A 22,631-nucleotide genomic window follows, 5' to 3' on the forward strand; every position below is an offset into this window, starting at 1 on the left:
TGTTGCTGTGGCACCATTCAACTGGAATTTCAATCTTCCCTCCATATACCGATTCATCTCCACCTTTAATTCAACCTGCTGGTGTCATCAGCAAACTGAGGTACAGCATTGGAGCTGTACTTAGCCTCACAGTCATAAGCATAAAGCGAGAAGAGCAGGGACAAAGCACAAAGGCTTATGGTACATCTGTGCTGATGGTAGTTGTGGAGGAGATGTTGTTGCCAATCCATATTGACTGTGGTCTTCAAGTGAAGAGATTGAGGATCCAGTTTCACAAGTACATACCAAGGCCTGTGTCTTGAAGCTTAGTGATTAGTTTTGAGGGGATATTAGTATTGAATGCTGAGCTGTCGTCAATGAGGAGCATCCCAATGTATGGATCTTCACTGTCCAGATGCTCCAGGGTTGAGTGAAGAGTCAATGAAATGACATCTGCTGTTGACCTGTTGTGACGGTAGGCAAACTGGATTGAATTCAAATCACTCCTCAGGCAGGAGTTGATTTGATTCATGACCAACCTTTCAAAGCACTTCATCACAATGGATATAAGGTCTACTGGATGATAGTCATTAAGGCAGGTTACCACATTCTTCTTGGGCGCCAGTCTAATTGAAGCCTGCTTGTGGGTACCTCAGATTGCTAAAGCGAGAGGTTAAAGATGTCAGGGAACACTCCAGATCATTGATTAGCACAGGTCTTCAGTAGTCGGCTAGGTACACAGTCTAGGCCAGATGCTTTCTGTGGGCTCACCCTCAGGATCAGGGCAGGGTAGGTAATTGAGTGGCCAAATCTTCCTCCTCTCTTTTGTAAATCATAATGGAATGACCTTGAAGACCACAAGCTATTTCTTTGGTCTGAAACTCAGAGGGTCCGATGTAGGGGAGCCTATGCTCATTCATTCTACTCTGTTGCCACTGACAACAGCAGTTTCCCATCTTAATGCAGTTTATGGGTGTAAGAAAGGCATTTGATATTACAGGTAATCGATTGTGAAGTATAGCAGGACAAGCCTTTCTCGTCATGTTCAATGCATTGGATTCCAGCGAGCTGAGGGCCAAAGAAATGGGTCTTCTCGACAACTCTCTTTGACCAGCTGCTGTATTCTATATCTAAGAAGCAAGGAGAATTGCAGAAGCTGGAAATATGAAAACAGACAGAGGAAGGGGTTCCAAAGAACAATTTTTGACCTGATGCATCATCTCCGTTTTCTTCAAAGTTCAAAGTAAATTTATTGTCAAAATACATTCGAAGTCACCATATACTACCCTGAACAACAGGAATTCTGCAGATGCTGGAAATTCAAGCAACACACATCAAAGTTGCTGGTGAACGCAGCAGGCCAAGCAGCTTGTAGCTATCACAGCCATATATCCTTTCTTGGAAACGCTATCACAGCCATATATCCTTTCTTGGAAACGCTATCACAGCCATATATCCTTTCTTGGAAATGCTATCACAGCCATATATCCTTTCCTGGAAATCCTCCAACTTTCAAATCCCTTACTCACTCTTCCTTCAGTTAGTCCTGACGAAGGGTCTCGGCCTGAAACGTCGATCTGCACCTCTTCCTACAGATGCTGCTTGGCCTGCTGCATTCACCAGCAACTTTGATGTGTGTTGCTTGAATTTCCAGCATCTGCAGAATTCCTGTTGTTTGCATTTAAATTCACTACTGCGAAGCCTCTTCCGGTGATGCCTACACTGAAGAAGTTTAGATCCTCTCTTTGACGAGAGTTCAGTGAAACCATCTCTCACTGCTCCCTATCTGTAATTTCTTCGGCTCTTCAACTTTTCGACCACACTTTGACTCAGACTCGCTATCACAGTCATATATCCTTTCTTGGAACGTTCCCCCCATCCCTCCCCACTGATCTCCCTCCTGGCACTTATTCTTGTAAGCGGAACAAGTGCTACACATGCCCTTACACTTCCTCCCTTACCACCATTCAGGGCCCCAAACAGTCCTTCCAGGTGAGGCAACACTTTACCTGTGAGTCGACTGGGGTGATATACTGCGTCCGGTGCTCCCGATGTGGCCTTTTATATATTGGCGAGACCCGACGCAGACTGGGAGACCGCTTTGCTGAACATCTACGCTCTGTCCGCCAGAGAAAGCAGGATCTCCCAGTGGCCACACATTTTAATTCCACATCCCATTCCCATTCTGACATGTCTATCCACGGCCTCCTCTACTGTAAAGATGAAGCCACACTCAGGTTGGAGGAACAACACCTTATATTCCGTCTGGGTAGCCTCCAACCTGATGGCATGAACATCGACTTCTCTAACTTCCGCTAAGGCCCCACCTCCCCCTCGTACCCCATCTGTTACTCATTTTTATGCACACATTCTTTCTCTCACTCTCCTTTTTCTCCCTCTGTCCCTCTGAATATACCTCTTGCCCATCCTCTGGGTCCCCCCCCCCTGTCTTTCTTCCCGGACCTCCTGTCCCATGATCCTCTCGTATCCCCTTTTGCCTATCACCTGTCCAGCTCTTGGCTCTATCCCTCCCCCTCCTGTCTTCTCCTATCATTTTGGATCTCCCCCTCCCCCTCCAACTTTCAAATCCCTTACTCACTCTTCCTTCAGTTAGTCCTGACGAAGGGTCTCGGCCTGAAACGTCGACTGCACCTATTCCTACAGATGCTGCTTGGCCTGCTGCGTTCACCAGCAACTTTGATGTGTGTTGCATATACTACCCTGAGACTGATTTTCTTGTAGGCATTCACAATAGAAATAAAATAGAATCAATGAAAATCTACACACACAAACACTGACAACCAATGTACAAAAAAGACAAACTGAAAATGCAAAAAAAAAAGAAATAATACTGAGAACACGAGTTGCAGAGTCCCTGAAAGTCAGTCAATAAATTGTGGAACCAGTTCAGAGTTGAAGCAAGTGAAGTTATCCATGTTGGTTCAAGAGCATAATGGTTGTAGGGCAATAACTGTTCCTGATCCTGGTGATAATAGGGCCCAAGGCTTTCCTGATGGTTGTAGCAAGAAAAAGAGCATGGCCTGGATAGTGAGGGTCCTTGATGATGGATGGTGCTTTCTCCTGGCACCGCTCCTAGTGGATGTGCTCAATGGTGGGGAGGGACTGTAATGGACTGGGCTGTATCCACGACTTTGCGTAGGCTCTTCTGTTCTTTGGCAGTGGTATTTCCATACAAGGCCGTGATGCAACCAGTCAGTATACTGCCCACTGTGCATCAATAGAAATTTTTCCCTGTTTTTGATGACATGCCAAACCTACACAAACTTCTAAGAAGGTAGGTGCTGTCAAGCCTTCTTTATGATGGGTCTTCAGTGCTAGTCACGGGACAGTTCCTCTGATATGATTACTGATACTCTACACCTACTGCCATAAGAAAGCAGCATCCATCATCAGATCACCTTCACAGATGCTACTTCACCTGTAGAGAACTTTAAATGGGTGGATATAGGCTTTGTAGAAGGAGGACACAAACAAAAATGGCAAGAGTTGAGTTTTAAAAAAAAAAGTTTTTCCATTTATTTTAACTCCTGATAGAAAACCAATAAACTGAATCCTCTGGCTGGATTTACCAAGTTATCCTGGTTAATTGTTTATCAGTAATATCAATGGTGTTCATGCCATTTCATGCCCTCACCATTCCCTTTTGGTATATTTTCTGCAAATCTACAACTTATAGCATGCCACCAACAGGTAATTTTTCTGACTGTCACTGTGATACCCTCCACTTCCTTCACCAAACCTCTGACCATTTTGCTTTCTGCTGCCTGGTTCGCATTCTCTTCAGTTTCCTCTCTCAAACAAAATTGTTCTTTCCAAGACCCTTCTTGAAGTGTATCTCCAGAAAAGCCCTTCTAATCATTGCTTCTCTGACTCACACCTCTGTGACGCACCATGGAAATTTCTAGCTGTACTTTTTCATTTTAGTACAAGTTGGTGCTATAATACTGAAAAATAAATACAAATGCTCCACATTTAATCATTTATTTATTTTATTTTAGACATACAGGCCCTTCCATCCCAATGAGTTCGTGGTGCCCAATTGCACCCACTGTGACCAATTAATCTGCTAAACCATACACCTTTGGAATGTGGGAGAAGATCATAGCACCCTGAGGAAACCCACATGGTCAAATGTAGAATATCTCAACTCCATATAGACAACAGCAGGAATTGAACTCTGGCCACTGGCACTGTAACAGCATTATGCTTATTGCTATTCTACCGTGCCACTCACAAATAATGCCCGACAGGAACAAAAAAAAATATACTTTTAATGTTATTCTCCTGTCTTCTCCCCGTAACCCTTACTAATCACGAAGCTATCAATTTCTGCCTTAAATATACCCAATGACTTGGCCTTCACCACCCTCTGTGGCAACAAGTTACTCAGATTCACCACCTTCTGAAATTAATCCTCATCTGTTTCAGAGGAGCTCCCTTTAGATCCTGCATTCACCTAATAATGGAAGCCTCCTCTCCTTGTTCACTCTGTCCAGGCCTTTCAATATTCAGTAGGTTTCTATGAGATTTCCCTCATCCTTCTGAACTCCATTGGGTACAGGTCCAGCGCTGTCAAACGCTCCACATATATTAAGCCATATATTTTTGAGTTCAATGCCGTAACATACTAAGGAAACTATTCTAGAAACAGCTTGATATAAGAAATGTATAAAGCACTGACAGAAATACCTACCTCTGTGACATAGTCCATATCTTTAATAAATCTCTCGAATTCAGCATTAGTGACTTCATACATATCCATATAGAACTGCTTCATGTGTACTTTTCTAGCTGGGCCCTCGCCATCCTGTGGTATCACAGGTTCATCTGTTCCCATGGTGAACACGCCACCTGGTATCAGCACCATCTAAAATAAAGAGACAATATATTAGCGATGATGATCCAATTTCACCAAACTGATTATGAATGATGGAGATGGAGGTTAGTTGATTACCAAACTGAAATAGCCAGGGGAAAAAATTGATGCAGTTGAGGATTAAATGTTAGAAGATTTACTTGATATTGAATTTGCATTTAGCATTTTATTGAACTCAATTGGAGAAATACCAGACACACAGTTTAACATAGTTACTCTTGATTTCATAAAGGCCTTAGCCAGTGTTCTTGACCTATTGTCAAAAAGCATTAACCAACATAATACAATATATAAAAATAATACTGATTCTGTTTTAAATAAAAGAGAAAATCTTTTGTGGAGTCCTGGCGAAGGATCTGGGCCTGAAACATTGACTGTACTGTGCTGCCTGGCCTATTGAGTTCCTCCAGCATTTGTGTGTGTTGCTGATTCTGTTTGAGTTCTTGTAAATACTTGGTGTAGCACTGTTCTCCCTGACCATGCTATTTAGAATACAATAATCATTTTCAAAGTAATAATTATTCTAAGAGAGGCTAACATGGAACTGAGTATAGAGATGAATATCTGAAGCACTCTGTGATCAGCTTAGAAAGGCAACTCAATGCAAAATGATAAGTTTGCCTCCTTGGCCAACTAAGAGATGACAGTTTTACAATAAGATAGTAAAACGACAATGCAGATGAAAAAACTAGATTATGTCTAGATATTATTGGCTGCCTGCTTTCCCATTCTCATCATGATCATTAAGAAAATGGAACTTAAGGATGTGAAAGAGCTTAAAATGTCTGGTACAAAAACAACGGAAAACCCAAGTTTGATTTCTTTCTACAAACAAAAAATTCTAAATAACACTTCTGAGAAGTATATTTTAATGAGTTTTAAAATGGAAAAGGAGATTGAACTTTATTGATCAAACCAAGTTGGAACACTGCAAATTAGATAGATAGATAGATAGGTACTTTATTGACCCCAAAGGAAACTACAGTGTCACAGCAGCATTACAAGTGCACAGATATACAAATATTAGAGGACGAGTAAGAAAGAATAAAATATAAGTTACCCCAAACAGTCTAACAGGAGGTGGGGGGGGGGGTGGAATTATCACTGCCCCAGCTATAGGTTGACTCACTGAGCTAATCGCCAAGGGTAAGAATGACCTCATATAGCTTTCTTTGGAGCAGCGCAACATAGCACTAGCATTATAACACAGCAATAAATCTTCTGTTTGAAGATGCAATTATTTAATTTCCTTTCCAAGAACAAACCAGTTTTGATCTAATTAGCTTTGGGATCCTGGCGATTACAAACATATCTGGTCTTTTTGTTAACAATAGCAATTGATTTTTATGCTGATACTGACTCATATATTGTGCAATTGTGAAATTATCCTGGAAATGAAAGGGTATGAGGAGCTTTTGATGGCTCTGCGCTTGCACTCGCTGGAGTTTAGAATGGAGGGAGGGATCTCATTGAAACTTGTCGGATACTGAAAGGCCTAGATAGGATGGAAGTGAGAGGATGTTTCCTTTAGTGGGGGAGTCGAGGACCAAAGGGCACAGCTCAGAACAGAAGGATAACCCTATAGAACAGAGATGAAGAGGAATTTCTTTAGCCAGAGGGTGGTGAATTTGTGGAATTCATTGCCACAGATGATGTGAAGGCCAAGTCATTGGGTCTATTTAAAGCAGAAATTTTTGTTTAGTAAGGGCTTTAATGGTTACGGGGAAAAGGTAGGAGATTAGCCTTGAGAGGAATAATAAATCAACGATGATGGAATGGCAAAGCAGATTCAATGGGTTGAAAGGCCTATTTCTGCTCCTATGTCTTATGGTCTTAATTTCTATATATTTTTCAGGTTAAAAACAACAACGTTCTATAGTAATTTATATAGCTATTTCACACATGATAGCAAATCCATTTGATTATTCTCCACCCTAATTCTCCTGGTTAGTAAATGAACACCTTCCCTCTTATGTAGTTCTCTATAATCATGGGGCAACAGTTTAATGTCTAAAAAAGACTGCAGATTTGTAGCCAAGAAAAAAAAGGAGTTCACCAGTTTATTTTACCCCTCTGTAAACACCTCTCGATTCTAATTGATGCAATGGAAAAGAATCAGAGTCAGCAGTGGAATCAGGTTTATAGCGACCAACATAAACTGGGAAATTTGTTGTTTGTGGCAGCAGTGGAGTGCAATCATACACATTACTATAGTTACCAATAAACAAACAAGTAGACAGATAAGGAATAGTGAGGTAATGTTCATGCACCATTCAGAAATCTGATGGCAGAGGGGAAAAAAAAATAACATGTTTCTAAAATACCGAATGTGAGTCATCAGGGTCCTGTACCTCCTCCCTGATGGTAGTAATAAGAAGAGGGCATGTCCTAAATGCTGAGGGTCCTTCATGATTGGTACCATGTATTTGAGGCATTGCCTTTGGAAGATCTCCTCGATAGTTGTGAGGCTGTGTGTGATGCAGCTGGCTGAGTCTACAACCTTTTGAAGCCTCTTACAATCCTATGCTTTGGTGTCTCCATACCAGATGGTGATGCAACCAGTCAGAATGCTCTCCACTGTACAGCTACAGAAATTTGCTACTGTCTTAGGTGACATAGCAGATCTCCTCAGACTTCTAATAAAGTATAACCACTGGCGCTTCTTCATCCTGATATAGTAGGCCCACACTAGATCCTCAGATGTTGATGCTCAGGAACTTGAAACTGCTCACCCTCTCCACTGCTGCTTCCTCAATGACGATTAGTGTGTATTCTCACGACTTCCCCTTCCTGAACCCTACAAAGAACCCAGGACATCTTCAGGGAGCGGTGTCTCAGAAAGGCAGCATCCATTATTAAGGACCTCCAGCACCCAGGGCAGGATATGCCCTTTTCTCACTATTACCTTCAGGTAGGAAGTACAGAAGCCTGAAGGCACACACTCAGCGATTCGGGAACAGCTTCCTCCCCTCTGCCATCCGATACCTAAATGGACATTGAACCTGTGAACACTACCTCACTTTTTGTAATATATTATTTCTGCTTTTTGCACGATTTTTAATCTATTCATGCTGTATGCTGTAGCTGATCTACTTATTTATTATTATTATCACTTTGAATTATTATTTTGTTCCCTCTTTTTCTATATTATGTATTGCATTGAACTGCTGATGCTAAGTTAACAAATTTCACGACACATGCCGGTGATAATACACCTGATTCTGAAAAATTTCTTGATCTTGCTGAAGTGCAAGGAGTACACTTCCTCATCACCATTTGAGATTCTGCCAACAACAGCGGTGTTCTCGGTAAATTTATGTATGGTGTTTGAGCTGTGCTTTGGCACAAGTCATGACGGTAGAAATGGTAGAACAGTGGGGCTAAGCGTACATCATTGAGATGCACCTGTGTTGATTAGTGGGGAGGAGATGTTCTCACCAATCCACATTGACTGTGATCTCCCAATGAGGAAGTCAAAGATCCACTTGCAGAGAGAGGTTTAGAGGCTCAGGTTTTGAAGCTTGTTGATTAGCAGTGAGGAGATTATGGTGTTGAATGCCGAGCTGTAATCGATAAATGGCAGTCTGATATAGGTATTGCTGTTGTTCAGGTGCCCCAAAAGCTCAATGTAGTCCTGTGAGATTGCATCTGCTGTAGATCCTTGGTGGCAGCTGGCATTTTAGGCAAAAAAATATGGAAAATACTGGAGAATTCTCACATTTCTAGATGACTTTTAATTTATCTGTTGCACAAAATCTGATAAATACTCATACTTTGAAAAAAAATTGAGTTTTAATTGCACTTGGACAGAAGTATTTATTTAAAATAATCTTCCAACTCTCATCAGATATAAAAATCTATAAATCCTTTTCCCAGTCTTCTTTAATTTTACCTAAAGAGACCATCTTCAGTCCCAATAGTAGACCATAAATGTAAGATATTGAACCCTTATCAAAGGGTTTCAGATTAAAAATTGTACCTATTATATTCTTATCAGGACTTGTAGGAAATGTAAGTAACTGAGATCTCAAAAAATCTCTAATCTGTAAGTATCAAAAAAAGTGAGTGTTGGTAAGGTTAAATTTCATTGAAAGTTGCACAAAAGAAGAGAGATTCCCTCCATCAAACAAATTCTGAAATCGTTTAATACCCAATCTATCCCATTCTTTAAAAGATGAGTCAATTAAAGATGGTTTGAAAAAACAATTAGAAAATATGGGACTTGAGAGGGAGAATCTCAATAAACCAAAATGTTTTCTAAACCGTAGCCAAATCCTCAATGTATGTTTAACCATCACATTGTCAATTAGTTTATTTAAAGATAAAGGAAGCGAGGATCCAAGTAAAGAAATAATGGAAAATAATGAGAGTTCGAAGGTTATTTTAAAATTGATTAATTCTTCATCATTATGTGCTCATCATTTTTTATTACAATTCAAAGTGGTACACAGAGTTCATATGTCTAAAGATAAGCTTTCCCATTTCTACGCAGCTATTTCCCCTCACTGTGATAGATGTGCTAATGGAGTGGCCACACTAATTAATATGTTTTGTACGGTGTCCGAGCCTTGAAAAATTCTGGAAAGATGTATTTCAAACTTCTTCTGCACTTTTCAATGTCAGCTTTAAGCCCAATCCTTTGACTGCCTTGTTTGGTATTGTTGAGGATAGTGCTACAAAATTGAAGCCATCTAATTTGCGGGTATTGGCCTTTATGGCTCTTATGGCCAGGAGGGCGATCTTGCTCAAGTGGAAGGAGGCCGCCCCGCCCACTCATGTTCAATGGCTATCTGACGTTATGTTGTGTCTTGACCTAGAGAAGATTCGTTGTTCGATTTCTGACTCTAAACATGATTTTCTAATGTTATGGGGACCCTTTCTGAATTATTTTCACAATCTTTGAACTGTTATTAAAGTATAGATCTGAGCCATTATTATTATAACATCATATGGTAAGGTATTTCTCTTTTTTCTTTTTTTTTGCTAACGAGCTCATTTTGGTAGTGGGGGTACATTTTTTTAATAAACTACAATTATTTTATTCTATTTCATTTCATAATTCAATCTTTTTGGATTATACATGATTATTTTGGAATATGGGATACTGTAATCATATTACTGTGATTTAAATGTAATGTAATTCGTATTATTTCCTTGCATCCTTATCAATTTTGTATTTTGTATTCATGTAATTTAGATAATATCAATAAAAATATTGAAAAAGAAGTATTTATTGGAGGAGTGTTTGCAGACAAGGAAGGACAAGGTCATGGAGTGATTTAAAAGGAAGGATAAGAATTTCAGAATCAGTGTTTTGTTAAAATGGAAGCCAGTGTCAGTTTGTACACACAGAACTAGAATGTGAATGGGGCACAATTTAGAATATGAGCACCAGTGTTTTCAATAACTCACATTTACACAGTGTGCAACAAGGGAGACCAGACAAAAATATATTGGAACAGGCATGGCAAGAGATAACAAAGACATTAGCTTATAGCAGAATTCGAGCTGGGGACACAGTGGAGCTATGCAATATTGCAAAAGGAAAGAAAGACAAGTATAGTGATAGTATGGTGGTTGTTGACTGAAATTGGTCTCAGGATCAATATGATACCCAGGCTGTGCAGCAGGGAGTGGTATTAGATGGTTGGCTGAAGAAAAGGAATTTGTGTTGCAGACTGAAGCCACAGCTGCCATCTTATTACCATTTAGCCATAGAAAATCTCAGTAAATCCAACACAGATTGGTGGACCAATTGTCTGACAAATTACAAGATTGCAGAAGGGTCGAGGAAGAAGTAGAGGCAGTACATTATTGTACAATTCTTTTTGATTCACGTTGGCAGAGAATGATAAGATGGGCTCCTCTTGTTCCAGATTTTAATTGTACTCAATATCTATTGCATTAAGACCTGGTTCAACGTATTGTTTCTGAATTTATCACTAGCTTGTCCTTTAAGTAACTTTTAAATTTTGTAACTTATCTTCCTTTTTTTCCCGGCCCACCAGAAGTCTAGTTCAAATCACACAGTTTTCTTTTTCCTTCAAAGGTTTTAAGATTTCAAATCAGCCAAAAAGCCAGTCTCTCTCCACCTCAACCAGAATGAACACCTTAAATGCATTTAGTTCAAGATCTTCCTGCTACCTTGAGGAATATTTCTACCTTCAACAATTTTATTTATGGAAATTTTCCTTTTTCTATTGTCCCAGTCATCTTCTTTTGCAAACTGTAGATATATTTCTCTTTAGAGTGGAAAGCATGGAGGAACATTTAATAAAATGATCACAATTGTGTGCAATTTTGAAATCAAACAAGCAGGAAAACATTTCCTCCACAAGCAGAAGACTCAGTACCTTAAGATGGTGCATTTAGTAATAATGAGCGAAACGACAATTGATGAATTGAGAAACATTATCTTTTAAAATATGGCTCTATATATTGACCTTGGATTCATTGCTTTTCTGATTGGTATGACTGCTTCAATGATAACTTTTGAAAAGAGGAAAAAAAGAGATCACATAGAATTACTGGGAAGCATAAAAATGATCTAGAGCAGAGACATGTTAGCCCCTAATGACCCTTAGATTAACCTGAAGAGAAAACTAATACTTATATGTGTAAAACAGGGGCATGTGCACTTATTTAACCATGACCACTTTTGAAGGCATGATATAAACCTACATTCCATTGATGTGCTACGGAGAGGGAGCGGAGATGATTTTTTTTAAAAACTCTGCCCTTGTAAGTTCTGTTTCTGCAAACACACTTGTTCTGAAACAGTTGTACTCACTTGAATTTCCTCCACAATGGCTTTGCACTGGGAGGAAGAATCAGCGGAATAAGGTCCACTGGGCAGAAGATCAGGGCGACATCAATCATTGAAGATCCCCACAATCTGGGCTATGCTATCTTCTTGCAACTATCATCAGGTAGGAAGCTTAAGTCCCACACCATCTGGTTCAAGAACAGCTGCTTGTCTTCAATCATTCATTTCTTGAATCAAATGACTGAACCCTGATCACTGCAGTACTGTGTATATTTTGTATAAATTAACTGTGTCCAGCCAGTGTCTGATTTAGGTTTTTGCTTGTGAATGTAGTTTATCTGAATTTATGCCCCTGTGATGTTGCATGGATACACGTACTTGGGCATATGATAGTACGGCAATAAACGTTGACACGTGTAACCGTTGCAGGATGTACAAAGCAGTTAGTAGGCAACAAGTTGAGTAAAACATTGTTCTACCTGATTAGTACGCCTTTTTGAGTGTGGCACGTTCCCTTGTGCTGTCTTTTGACCCTCAACATTGGCCTCCTTGGAGTATTTGACAGCTGCCCGTTTAGCCAGTGAAATGCTGTCACTCAGAGCCTCCGGGCGATTCGTGGAGCCGGATTGGCAGCCGCAGCCGCTGCGGGACCCGGGACCACCGGAGACTTCAGGAGACTGGTTTAATGCTAACGAGAGGGCGATCAGCGCCAGGGTAAAATACATGAAAAGGCAGGCGGCTGAATCCCGGGCGATGGGCATCGCCATGATTCTCGGGTCACGTGATGAATCAGCTGACCAGCCGGCGCCTGCCTCCTCCAGTCAGTATGGCTGTAGGTCACCCTCTGTGCCCCGCCCCCAGTGAAACCGACCTTCTCTAAGGTCCCGGTCTCTCCGGTTATTCAGGGACTGTTAAATAGCGCAAAGGTTATTGAAAAAGAACGAAAGTGGCAGAAATAACCCTTTTCCGGCTATTGACCATCATGTGAGAAAAACAACCAATCAGGCAGATGAGATTAACTCCAAGAGTTTCCACTAGGCTGGCAAAGCGTGGTACTCACCGAGTCATAGTCCCACTACTTTGGAGGACTTTAACGCTGCCTGCTGCTTATTGCACCTTGTGGCTACTACTGTATTATTTTTGCTCTGTTTTAAAGGTTAGTTTTTATTATTGGATATTGCTTCAATTTGGAAAATCATTTTGTCTCCAAATTTCATATTGCATATCATTTACTTGTAAAGAGATTTGGATTTAGTATTTTTTACATATAGAATAGACTAATCGATATTTGACTGAAATAGTTCTAAATGCGTTATAAAATTATTTTGTGAACGTTTAATGAAAATTGTTCTTAAACTCAATTGTAACTATAGAACATAATAGTGTTTCAAAGTGTGTGATAGCTTTAAAAATGTTTCAGGCTGTAACATTCTATACAATTCATTTCACGAAATTGAAAATTGAGATAGAGAATATGAATAATGATGTGCGAGTAAAGCATTGTGATTTGTAAGAATGCAAGTTATCTTTATTCTGACGATGTAAATAGCTTTGCATCAGGATTAATAGGGTAACAGTTGTGTTCTATTAAATGCCAGGAGTTACTGTAATACTCTAATAACTTATTTCTTTAGGGAAGTGGAAATAGCATGGATTCCAATTGCCTTTCTCATGATTTTTATCTTCAGAATATTTTTACTGTTTGTAACATGAGTTTCTGTCTTCTGTTTTTATGTGATGGGATCTCCACAAGACACCTGCAGAGTATTTGAGCCATGCTCTGTTCTGTCTTGGACTCACTGGAATGTGCACTGAATTTAAGCTTTTGGGTATTAGAATTCTAATTAAAAATATAATCTTTCTGTAGCAGCATAACAAATCTTTATAGAAGCATTACTATGGCCCAATAAAAAATCTTTAATGTTGGATTTAAATAATTAGAATGCATTTAACAGATGATCCCACACTGTGTAACACACACAAAATGCTGGAGGAACTCAGCAGGTCAGGTAGCATCTATGGAAAGGAATAAAGAGTCAACATTTTGGGCCAAGATCCTTTACTTTGTACATAAGTTTACATATTTTGAACAATAATAAAATAATAGAATATGCTCATTAAATGGACATACTGTTTGCAAACACTTAAATTACACTGGCAGTACCAGTTGGATGCTAAAGTTGAAGCAATTATTCTAAATGTCATTGAGAAGGAAAGTAGATGACTCTTAAATACTAACAAGAGAAAGTCTGCAGATTCTGGAAATCCAAGCAACACACACAAAATGCTGGAGGAACTCAGCAGGCCAGGCAGCATCTATGGAAAAAAAAAGTCCAGTCAATGTTTCAGGCCGAAACCCTTTGACAGTCCTACTTGAAGGGTTTCGGCCTGAAACGTCAACTCTATTTTTTTTCCATAGATGCTGTCTGGCCTGCTGAATTCCTCCAGCATTTTGTGCATCTTGACTCTTAAATACATATTGCATTTTAGGATTTGCCACAGAAGGGGGGGGGGGCTCTGTAAACCTCAAAGTCAAAAGTAAATTTATTATTGAAATACCTACATGTCACCAGCTACATACAACCTTGTTTGTAACCTATAGGGATACAACTGAATGACTGCTTATATTCTAGTGAAACAATCTGGGAGTGAGCTTCAGTATCAGGATGCAGGTGAAATCTCTGGAGGGAGGAAGGTCACTTTGATCCTTCAGAGGAGTTCTTTGGATGGACAAATTTTACAGTTTCCCTTTTGTGAACACCTGCACTTCCTAAGCAGGCCAAGTTGTCTGCCTGGAGCATTGGGTAGCTATAATGTGACGGTGTGTTCTTCCACCATGGAAGCAGCATGCCATTTCTTTACTTTGTTTAATGCTGGGTAATGATAACCCAGACAGCAGTTTGAGAAAAATCTACTCTCGTGTTCAAGATTGGGTGAATATTATGATTTCTAAGGATAACAGCCGTCATCTCTTGCACTTCGTTTCTCCCGCTGAAAGAGCTGATGTTCATCTGTGCGCCTGTGTTGTTATAAGGAGGGGAGGAGCGTAGCACACATATTTCAAGGTCACTAACTTTTGGGGATTTTTTTTTTGTAATAGTGACGGCTCAATGGGCAAAATTAACTGGAAGTTCCATACGTGAGGGAACTTAAACTGAGTCTCTGTAGAAATTCTAAGGTGACTCGCTTGACGATGCAGAATCCTTTCAAATATAGCATGCAACACACTCGATAACGGCAATCAGGCAAAAATACAATACTGTTGATTAATGAATGACTCCTCGTTCATTGAAATGCCCTCCAAGTCTCGAACTGTTACCAGGAACTGAATTTACTTTAACGTAGGGAATACTGTAGTCAGCTCCCATCTAATGGAAAGAGAAAGAGTTAACGATGCAGGCTGATAAATCCTTCACTAGAATTTATTCTTCTGAACAACCACTTTTAAATTCTACACGTGCAGAACTGCAATAACATGATTCGGAGATGTCGGTTACCTACCTCAAACAAGTACTACTTTATTTAAATAATTTCTGGATATTTTGGCTGAATATCATCCCGCTCACCTGTATTTTTAATTTACCTTTTTAAAAACTATTTAAGTGGTTGAAGACAACGTGATAGTAAATTAATAAATGCATAAGTAACGGTTACAGTCTGCAGCTCGCATTTTAATATCATCACTGACTACCCAAACTATCGCAGGCAAAATTTGGTCCTTTACAAACAGGAGAAAATGCTGTTAATCCAAACGATACACACAAAAAAAATACCAGAGGAACTCAGTTGCCTGGCCTGCTCAGCTCAGTTGGTCCCTTACAGAAACTTTTTGAAGTCTTCGAAGAAGGCGGTGGAAAGAAGTGATTGACTTGCTATTAATCCAATCAAACGATGAAGCGCTGATTAAGAATGTGCGTCGATCGACGTCATAATACTAATAAACCCATGAGGAATGAGAGGCGGGATTAAATTGCGCTCGCAGAGCTTGTTGAGAATTGTAGTTCACTCTGCCCGGCATTCATTGTAACTACAGGCAGCAGGACTACAATTCCCAGAGTGCACCCTGAGCGGAGGCAGATCGCTGATAGGCGAAGGCGCTGTAACAGCTGCTGCTGCTGGTGAGGGGTTGGCAGAGAGCGGTGTTATCTAACGGGAACTGTCTTGCTGAAAAAGGGTCAAAGAAAGGCGAGCAACCATGGATTTCTTTTACACTGCCTAAATACTACTATTGCACCATTGTCGCTTTGGGTGTCTGCTGCCTTCAGCTCTTTTCTCTTTAAGGTCAGTGTTTTTAAAACAGATTCTTGCTTTAAGTTTAAATAAACTTAAGGGCAGCGGAGAAAATTGCGCAGCCTAGCACCTAATGTAAGAAACTAATGGCTGTAATGTATCTTCTATTGTTTTTAGTTTAGGAATTAAACTTTATGTGCTTGAAGCAAAAATGGAAACAAAGTCTACAAAAAGAATGGATGTTAACGAGCCCATGATTAAAACAATGTTTTAACTTTGTCTTTTGCAATGTTTCTGTTTTTGTAACTTGTTCCTTTACCTAATAAAGCTTATGCCGACATCAGAAGAAATATAAATAGCGGTCATTGTATGGAATGCTGCTTTTTCAGCAGCCACCCCCCTTCTGCAAACTCCCCATCCTACCTCTTCTGGATCTGACGCTTTAAATTTTGCTTGTTGGAACTTTCATTCTAATAATGTATTTTTGTTTAAATGCTCTACGGTGTTCGAAGGTTGAGCCAATTTATTTTTGGACTAGTGTGATATGAGTGATTTCAATGGCCTTGTTTTAATTTGCTTGTATTTACACATTTTCAACGTGTTATTTTAATTAAATCAGTGTCCGTTTTTGATGAGTGAACTTCTGTCTTGTGACAGTGGTAAAAATACAGTTTCTTAGCGGAACTCTTGTGTTTGACTTAACAGCCCAGAGAAAGGGATGAGAGATGTCTGACAAGATGTCGAGTTTTCTTCACATTGGAGATATAGTCTCCTTGTACTCCGAGGGATCTGTCAATGGATTCATCAGTACGTTAGGGTGAGTATGTTACGGCAGACTTCGTTGTCGTGCCTCGCTGAAGCGGTATCTTTCTTCGGAGTGAAGCGGACGCGTATGTGAAGGGGGCACATTTCGAGCCGACTTTTCGCCGTGACGTTCTGGTCGGGAATCTTAAAGCGAAACATCAAGTTTATTGTGGTTTGACGGCACACGTGTATACCTCTAAATGAAACAACGTTCCTCTGAACACAGTGCATACGTATAGCTCACACGCAACATAAATTAATATTGCCACAAATAAATTAACAATTAATAAGATGCATTTATAACCCTAGTTTTACAAAGTTAAGAGGTATAACGCTACTGGTGCTTCATGCGTGATGAGACCTGAGTAGTGCAGGGAGTTCAGTAATCTAATAACCCAGGGGAAGGTGCTGTTTCTCATGCTAACAGTTATTATCCTAATGCTATGGCACCTCCTGCCTGGTGGTGAGGGAGTGGGGGGGGGGTGTCAAAGAAATTGTTGGTCTGATGGGAGGTATCAGTGAAATTTCTAAGGGCCCTGCATGTGAACTGTTCCTAATGAATATTTCTGGGTGGAATAAAGATGATTCTTTCAGCAGTCCTTTGTCGGTACTTGTGGTCAGATGCCTAGCACGGTGTTGTAGCTGCTCAGGACACTTGATAGTGCAGTTCCTGCCCTGAAAGATTTGTTCCTTTAATCCGAATGCAGTTGGGGAGCATGCTCGTTATTCAAGGGCATCAAGTACACATTTGTATTATGCATAGTTCAGTAAACGAACAATGAATTTAGGTTGTGATGTTATGGAAGCAAAGGGAACAGTTATTAAATTGGCGACTGCAAATACTTTGTATGGAGCAAGTTGTTATAGTACTAAATGTGGGCAATATTTATTCAAATGGATCTTGACGAGCTGTAAGCTTGATTTGGGCACAAAGGTCCTTCTGGAGTTGCACATGATTGGTCTGTACCCAGGAGCACACTGGAACTTGGTAAACGTTTGCTCTGTAAGGCTCTGAAATGCAATTAAATATGTTGAGAGCTAATTATGACCTTCATGCCACAGATGAATTAATGTTATTTCGCTGAATGCTTCCTAGTGGTTTTTACCCACTTTAATTGGTTTTGTATTATAAATATTGCTCTGCCATCTTCCATATCTCAATTATCCCAATAAGGCTGATATGGAGTTGAATCTGGGAGTAGTCTTGTCAGATCCTTGCAAATGTGACCCAGTGGTAAAGCATAACCTTATAATAAATTGCTTTTTAATCATTCCTAGGTCTTTCTCATGGTTCATAAGAAATATGAGTAGGCCATTCTACTGTCAGGTGACTACCCTGCACTTGAAATTGCTGATTTCCTTAAGATCTTAAAGTCTATATCACTTTTTCCCAAAAGTGTGCAATGTTACCCTCAAGTACAGAATTTTAAAGATTCACTCTCCTCTAATTGAGTTCTGGTTCTAGACATTCCAGATAAGATAAATATTGTCTATATATCTGCCCTGCCCGGCCCTATTATTTTGTATATTTCACTGTGATCACTTCTTTAAAACTCCATGCTTTAGGTTCAGTTGGATTAACTTCTGATAACAAGCCTACCATCTAAGAGTCCGTCTGGCAAGCCTTTAACACACCAACCCTACTGTAGTTACATGTTTCTTGGGGTAGTGAGACCAGGTCTGTACACAACTTTCCGACCGGTTTCTGTTGTTTTGCAATCAAATGTTCCACTCATGTTTGATTCCTCTGCAACAAAGGCCAACATTAGCTGTTGTCTTCATTAATACATAGCTTGCTAACTTCAAATGATTTGTGTACAGGGACACCCAGGTCCCTCTGAGTCCTAACTCTTCACTTCCGATTAAAATGGGCAACCTCCATTTTTCCATATTGCATTCCATCTTCAAGTCCTATCCCTTTCCGTTAATCGAACAGCAAATACTTTTTGGTCCTCGATGTCATATCGCATTTTTAACCTATTCTGAGATCAGTCAAATCTTTCTCTCTATTCTTCTCTCATCTGTGTGCCAACCCAAGTGTTTCTTGTTTGTTCTTGATATATCTGCCTGTACCACCATCCTAGGCATGCATCTACCACTGTAATTTGTATTTAAGCCTATCTTCTGACATCCCTTCCCTACGCTTTCCTCCAGTTACCTTAAAATTGTGCACCCGATATTAGTCATTTCTACCCTGGGAAAATGTCTGTAGCTGTCTACTCGATCATGATTGGGCCATGATTGAAGATTACACGTTTCGCAGATGACAAATTTTAATCTACATCACATTTGTCCTTCGATATTGTACTGGGAAAAGGTCAAATCTTGCCCATTTTTTTCATCAAGGATCATTTCAAGATTCATTTCTATAGGCATCAGTTAGTCTCATGAGACCATGGATTTGCGCCTTGGAAGGTTTCCAGGGCACAGGCCTGGGCAAGGTTGTATGGAACACCAGCAGTTGCCCATGCTGCAAGTCTCCCCTCTCCACGCCACCGATGTTGTCCAAGGGAAGGGCACTAGGACCCATACAGTTTGGCACTGGTGTCGTCGCAGAGCAACGTGTGGTTAAGTGCCTTGCTCAAGGACACGCACACTGCCTCAGCCAAGGCTCAAACTAGTGACCTTCAAATCACTAGACAAATGCCTTAGCCACTTGGCCACGCGCCAACACACTTCTAATTTGATTCATTTATAATCAAGGAAAGTATAAATTGTACAACCTTGAGGTTTGCTTGCTCACGGGTAGCCACAAAGTGGGAAACTAGAAAGAACCCAATTAAAGAGTAAAAAATAAAATTAAAAGGCGAACACTTGTTGCATGAGAGAGGAAAAACAAAATCATGCAAACAGTTGAAGTGAACAACAACAGCATTTTTAACCAAAATTGAGTCCTCAGATTTGAACCCTGGCATAGGCCCAAAGCCTATCTTATCAGTGTATCATATTAGTAGGCATGGAGTACAGTAGCCGAGGCAATGTACATAGCCTGAGCACCATGGAGATGACCACTGCGAAGAATGAGCAAAATCAGCTCTTGGCCTGACCAGCACCCTGTCTTTTCAGTCTACCTGGGCCAGTGTTAAAATTGACCAAACAATGGAGAGTGCAAGAGTCTGGCGCCCTGGTGGGGGGAGTGAGGATCACGGAGAGGGTGAAATCTGCCCTCATCTCCAATCTAGGCCAGCATTTAAACTGTCTAAACAGCGCGTTGTACCTCGCACTAGGAGCCAGGCACCGCTGCTGTGAAAGGGGGCCCAGATTCTGTCGCCCAGTCTGAAGCTATTCTCGAGCGCTTCAGATCAGTTCGGTGCACAGAGCGATCCAGTCTCCCTCTGGGGCCAGTTAAACAAGCTCCGACTGTTCTCTGTCTGGGCCCCAACTTCTCCTTTTGGTGGCCAGAGCAATCCAGCCTCGCTGCCTGGCCAGTCCATGGGCATCAAACCTCCATCTGCAGCAATTTTCTAACACATCATTTCAGCTCATCCCCTAAATTTGCCTCATTATCGCTCGCCTCTTCACTGTTAGCGTGGATGATTGAACACAATTTACCTCAGAAAAAAGTATTTTTAGTAATATTTTTGGTTGGATTTCTTTGCTTTTTGACTACCAGGATCAGTCGCATACATTTGGTACTGCCATTTTTTCAGATTTAAAAAAAACACATTGCTAGATTGGTGACAGATACACTCTTCTTTGGAGAATTCTACCAACTCTGGCATCTTGCTTTCCACACTGCATGGCTCTACTAATGATCACCAAACTGCCTGCTTCCTGGCCTGAGCTGGAAATGTTCCAGCTCTTAAAAATTATGACCATTCTTTTAGCCATGTTAATTCCAAAATAGTATTGTGATTATGCAACAGCACTTTTCCCTTGAAGATCACAATTCAGTGGGTTATCATTGGCAGGAAGATCAGCAGAGGGGAGTATGGCCCATGTGTGACCTGTTCCCATAGTTATGCATACTAATCAAATGGGGCTGTAGTGTAATTCCCAGGAGTTAAATACTCAAGAAATGAAGTGAAGAAAGGGTAATCAAATAAAGCATTGTGATTTTTAAAAAAATCTTATCTTTTTTTTAAAAGCCTTGTGGATGACCGATGTGTGGTGCAACCAGATGCTGGAGATTTGAACAACCCACCGAAGAAATTTAGAGGTGAGTAATGAGCCTTCGAACTTCCAAAATCATAGAAGTTCCAATCTAATGGGTTTTAAAGTTGACAGCATTCAATAATTTATACGTGTATTCTGCTGGCAAAATAATTTTGGTGAACTTGAATTTAATTGTCAACATTCTGCAATGTTTTGTGCTTCAAAGCCTTTGCATGAGTTTGCACGTTTTGTATTGTTGACCCCAACTTTTATTGAGGAGGTCACAAACTATGGGTCTCTTTTGAGAATCAGTGAATTGATGAAATTAAACATCTGGTAACACTAGATTAACATTTCTCTTTATTTTACTTCAATCAAATTGAATATAATGTGTATCCAACACTCAATTAGTACTGATTTAAGATTTAAAATGCATGAACATGACCTTGAAGTTTAAGTTCTGTTGGTGTTGTTTTTGTTTCCAATCCACATAGTCCATGAATTTGAGGATTTGAGTTTATTTGGTTCTAGATTTAAATTATAGTGGTTAGTTTGGTTGAGATCAATTCCATGGAGACTAAGTGTTGCAGCTTTTAATATCACAAAAAAATTTGTTACTTCAGTCCTTTTTTTTCTGTTTACTGCTTGCTCACCTGCTCCATCCACAGGTTTCCACCTCTTTCTCTCTCTTCCCCCCCCCCCACCCCAATCCCTTCTAATAAGTAACACACACAAAATGCTGATGGAACGCAGCAGGCCAGGCAGCATCTATAGGAAGAGGTACAGTCGACATTTCAGGCCAAGACCCTTCGTCAGGACTAACTGAAAGAAGAGATGGTAAGAGATTTGAAAGTAGGAGGGGGAGGGGGAGATCCGAAATGATAAGAGAAGACAGGAGGGGGAGGGATGGAGCTAAGAGCTGGAAAGTTGATTGGCAAAAGGGATACAAGGCTGGAGAAGGGAGAGGATCATGGGACGGGAGGAGAGGAGCACCAGAGGAAGATGGAGAGCAGGCAAGGAGTTATAGTGAGAGGGACAGAGGGAGAAAAAAGAGAGAGAAAGAACGAGGGGAAAAATAAATAATAATAAATAAGGGATGGGGTATGAGGGGGAGGTGGGGCTTTAGCGGAAGTTAGAGAAGTCAATGTTCATGCCATCAGGTTGGAGGCTACCCAGACGGAATATAAGGTGTTGTTCCTCCAACCTGAGTGTGGCTTCATCTTGACAGTAGAGGAGGCCGTGGATAGACATGTCAGAATGGGAATGGGACATGGAATTAAAATGTGTGCCCACTGGGAGATCCTGCTTTCTCTGGCGGACAGAGCGTAGATGTTCAGTGAAACGGTCTCCCAGTCTGCGTCGGGTCTTACCAATATATAGAAGGCCACACTGGACACAGTATATCACCCCAGCCGACTCACAGGTGAAGTGTCGCCTCACCTGGAAGGACTGTCTGGAGCCCTGAATGGTGGTGAGGGAGGAAGGGTAAGGGCATGTGTAGCACTTGTTCAGCTTACAAGGATAACTGCCGGGAGGGTGATCGGTGGGAAGAGATGGGGCAGACAAATGGACAAGGGAGTCGTGTAGGGAGCGATCCCTGCGGAAAGCAGAGAGTGGGGGGAGGGAAAGATGTGCTTGGTGGTGGGATCCTGTTGGAGGTGGCAGAAGTTATGGAGAAATATATGTTGGACTCGGAGGCTGGTGAGGTGGTAGGTGAGGACAAGGGGAACCATATCCCTAGTGGGGTGGCGGAAGGATGGGGTGAGAGCAGATGTGCGTGAAATGGGAGAGATGCGTTTGAGGGCAGAGTTGATGGTGGAGGAAGGGAAGCCCCTTTCTTGGGAAAAAAACAAGACATCT

General features: G+C 40.8%; 2 protein-coding genes across 11 annotated transcripts in view; one reads left to right on the forward strand and one right to left on the reverse strand.

Annotated features, from left to right (window-relative positions):
• The window catches only part of sumf1 (sulfatase modifying factor 1), a 187,381-nt gene extending 174,936 nt beyond the window's left edge, over positions 1-12,445 (reverse strand). For both annotated transcript variants that reach the window (XM_063067863.1, XM_063067864.1), the window contains exons 1-2: positions 12,122-12,445; positions 4,694-4,867 (exon numbers count right to left, since the gene is read on the reverse strand). In XM_063067863.1, the coding sequence (XP_062923933.1) occupies positions 4,694-4,867; positions 12,122-12,409 (462 nt within the window). In that variant the 5' untranslated portion in view covers positions 12,410-12,445. The remainder of the gene's footprint in view (positions 1-4,693; positions 4,868-12,121) is intronic.
• A 3,206-nt stretch (positions 12,446-15,651) lies between these two features.
• The window catches only part of LOC134356755 (inositol 1,4,5-trisphosphate receptor type 1), a 552,079-nt gene continuing 545,099 nt past the window's right edge, over positions 15,652-22,631 (forward strand). For 4 of the 9 annotated variants that reach the window (XM_063067858.1, XM_063067861.1, XM_063067856.1 and 1 more), the window contains exons 1-3: positions 15,654-15,923; positions 16,578-16,689; positions 20,765-20,835. In XM_063067858.1, coding sequence (XP_062923928.1) covers positions 16,598-16,689; positions 20,765-20,835 — 163 coding nt within the window. In that variant the 5' untranslated portion in view covers positions 15,654-15,923; positions 16,578-16,597. Of the gene's footprint in view, positions 15,924-16,577; positions 16,690-20,764; positions 20,836-22,631 lie in introns of all 9 variants that reach the window. The other 5 variants (XM_063067853.1, XM_063067854.1, XM_063067857.1 and 2 more) reach the window with 3 other exon arrangements.

This window comes from Mobula hypostoma, chromosome 15, assembly GCF_963921235.1.
Source record: "Mobula hypostoma chromosome 15, sMobHyp1.1, whole genome shotgun sequence".
NCBI classification, from domain to species: domain Eukaryota; kingdom Metazoa; phylum Chordata; class Chondrichthyes; order Myliobatiformes; family Myliobatidae; genus Mobula; species Mobula hypostoma.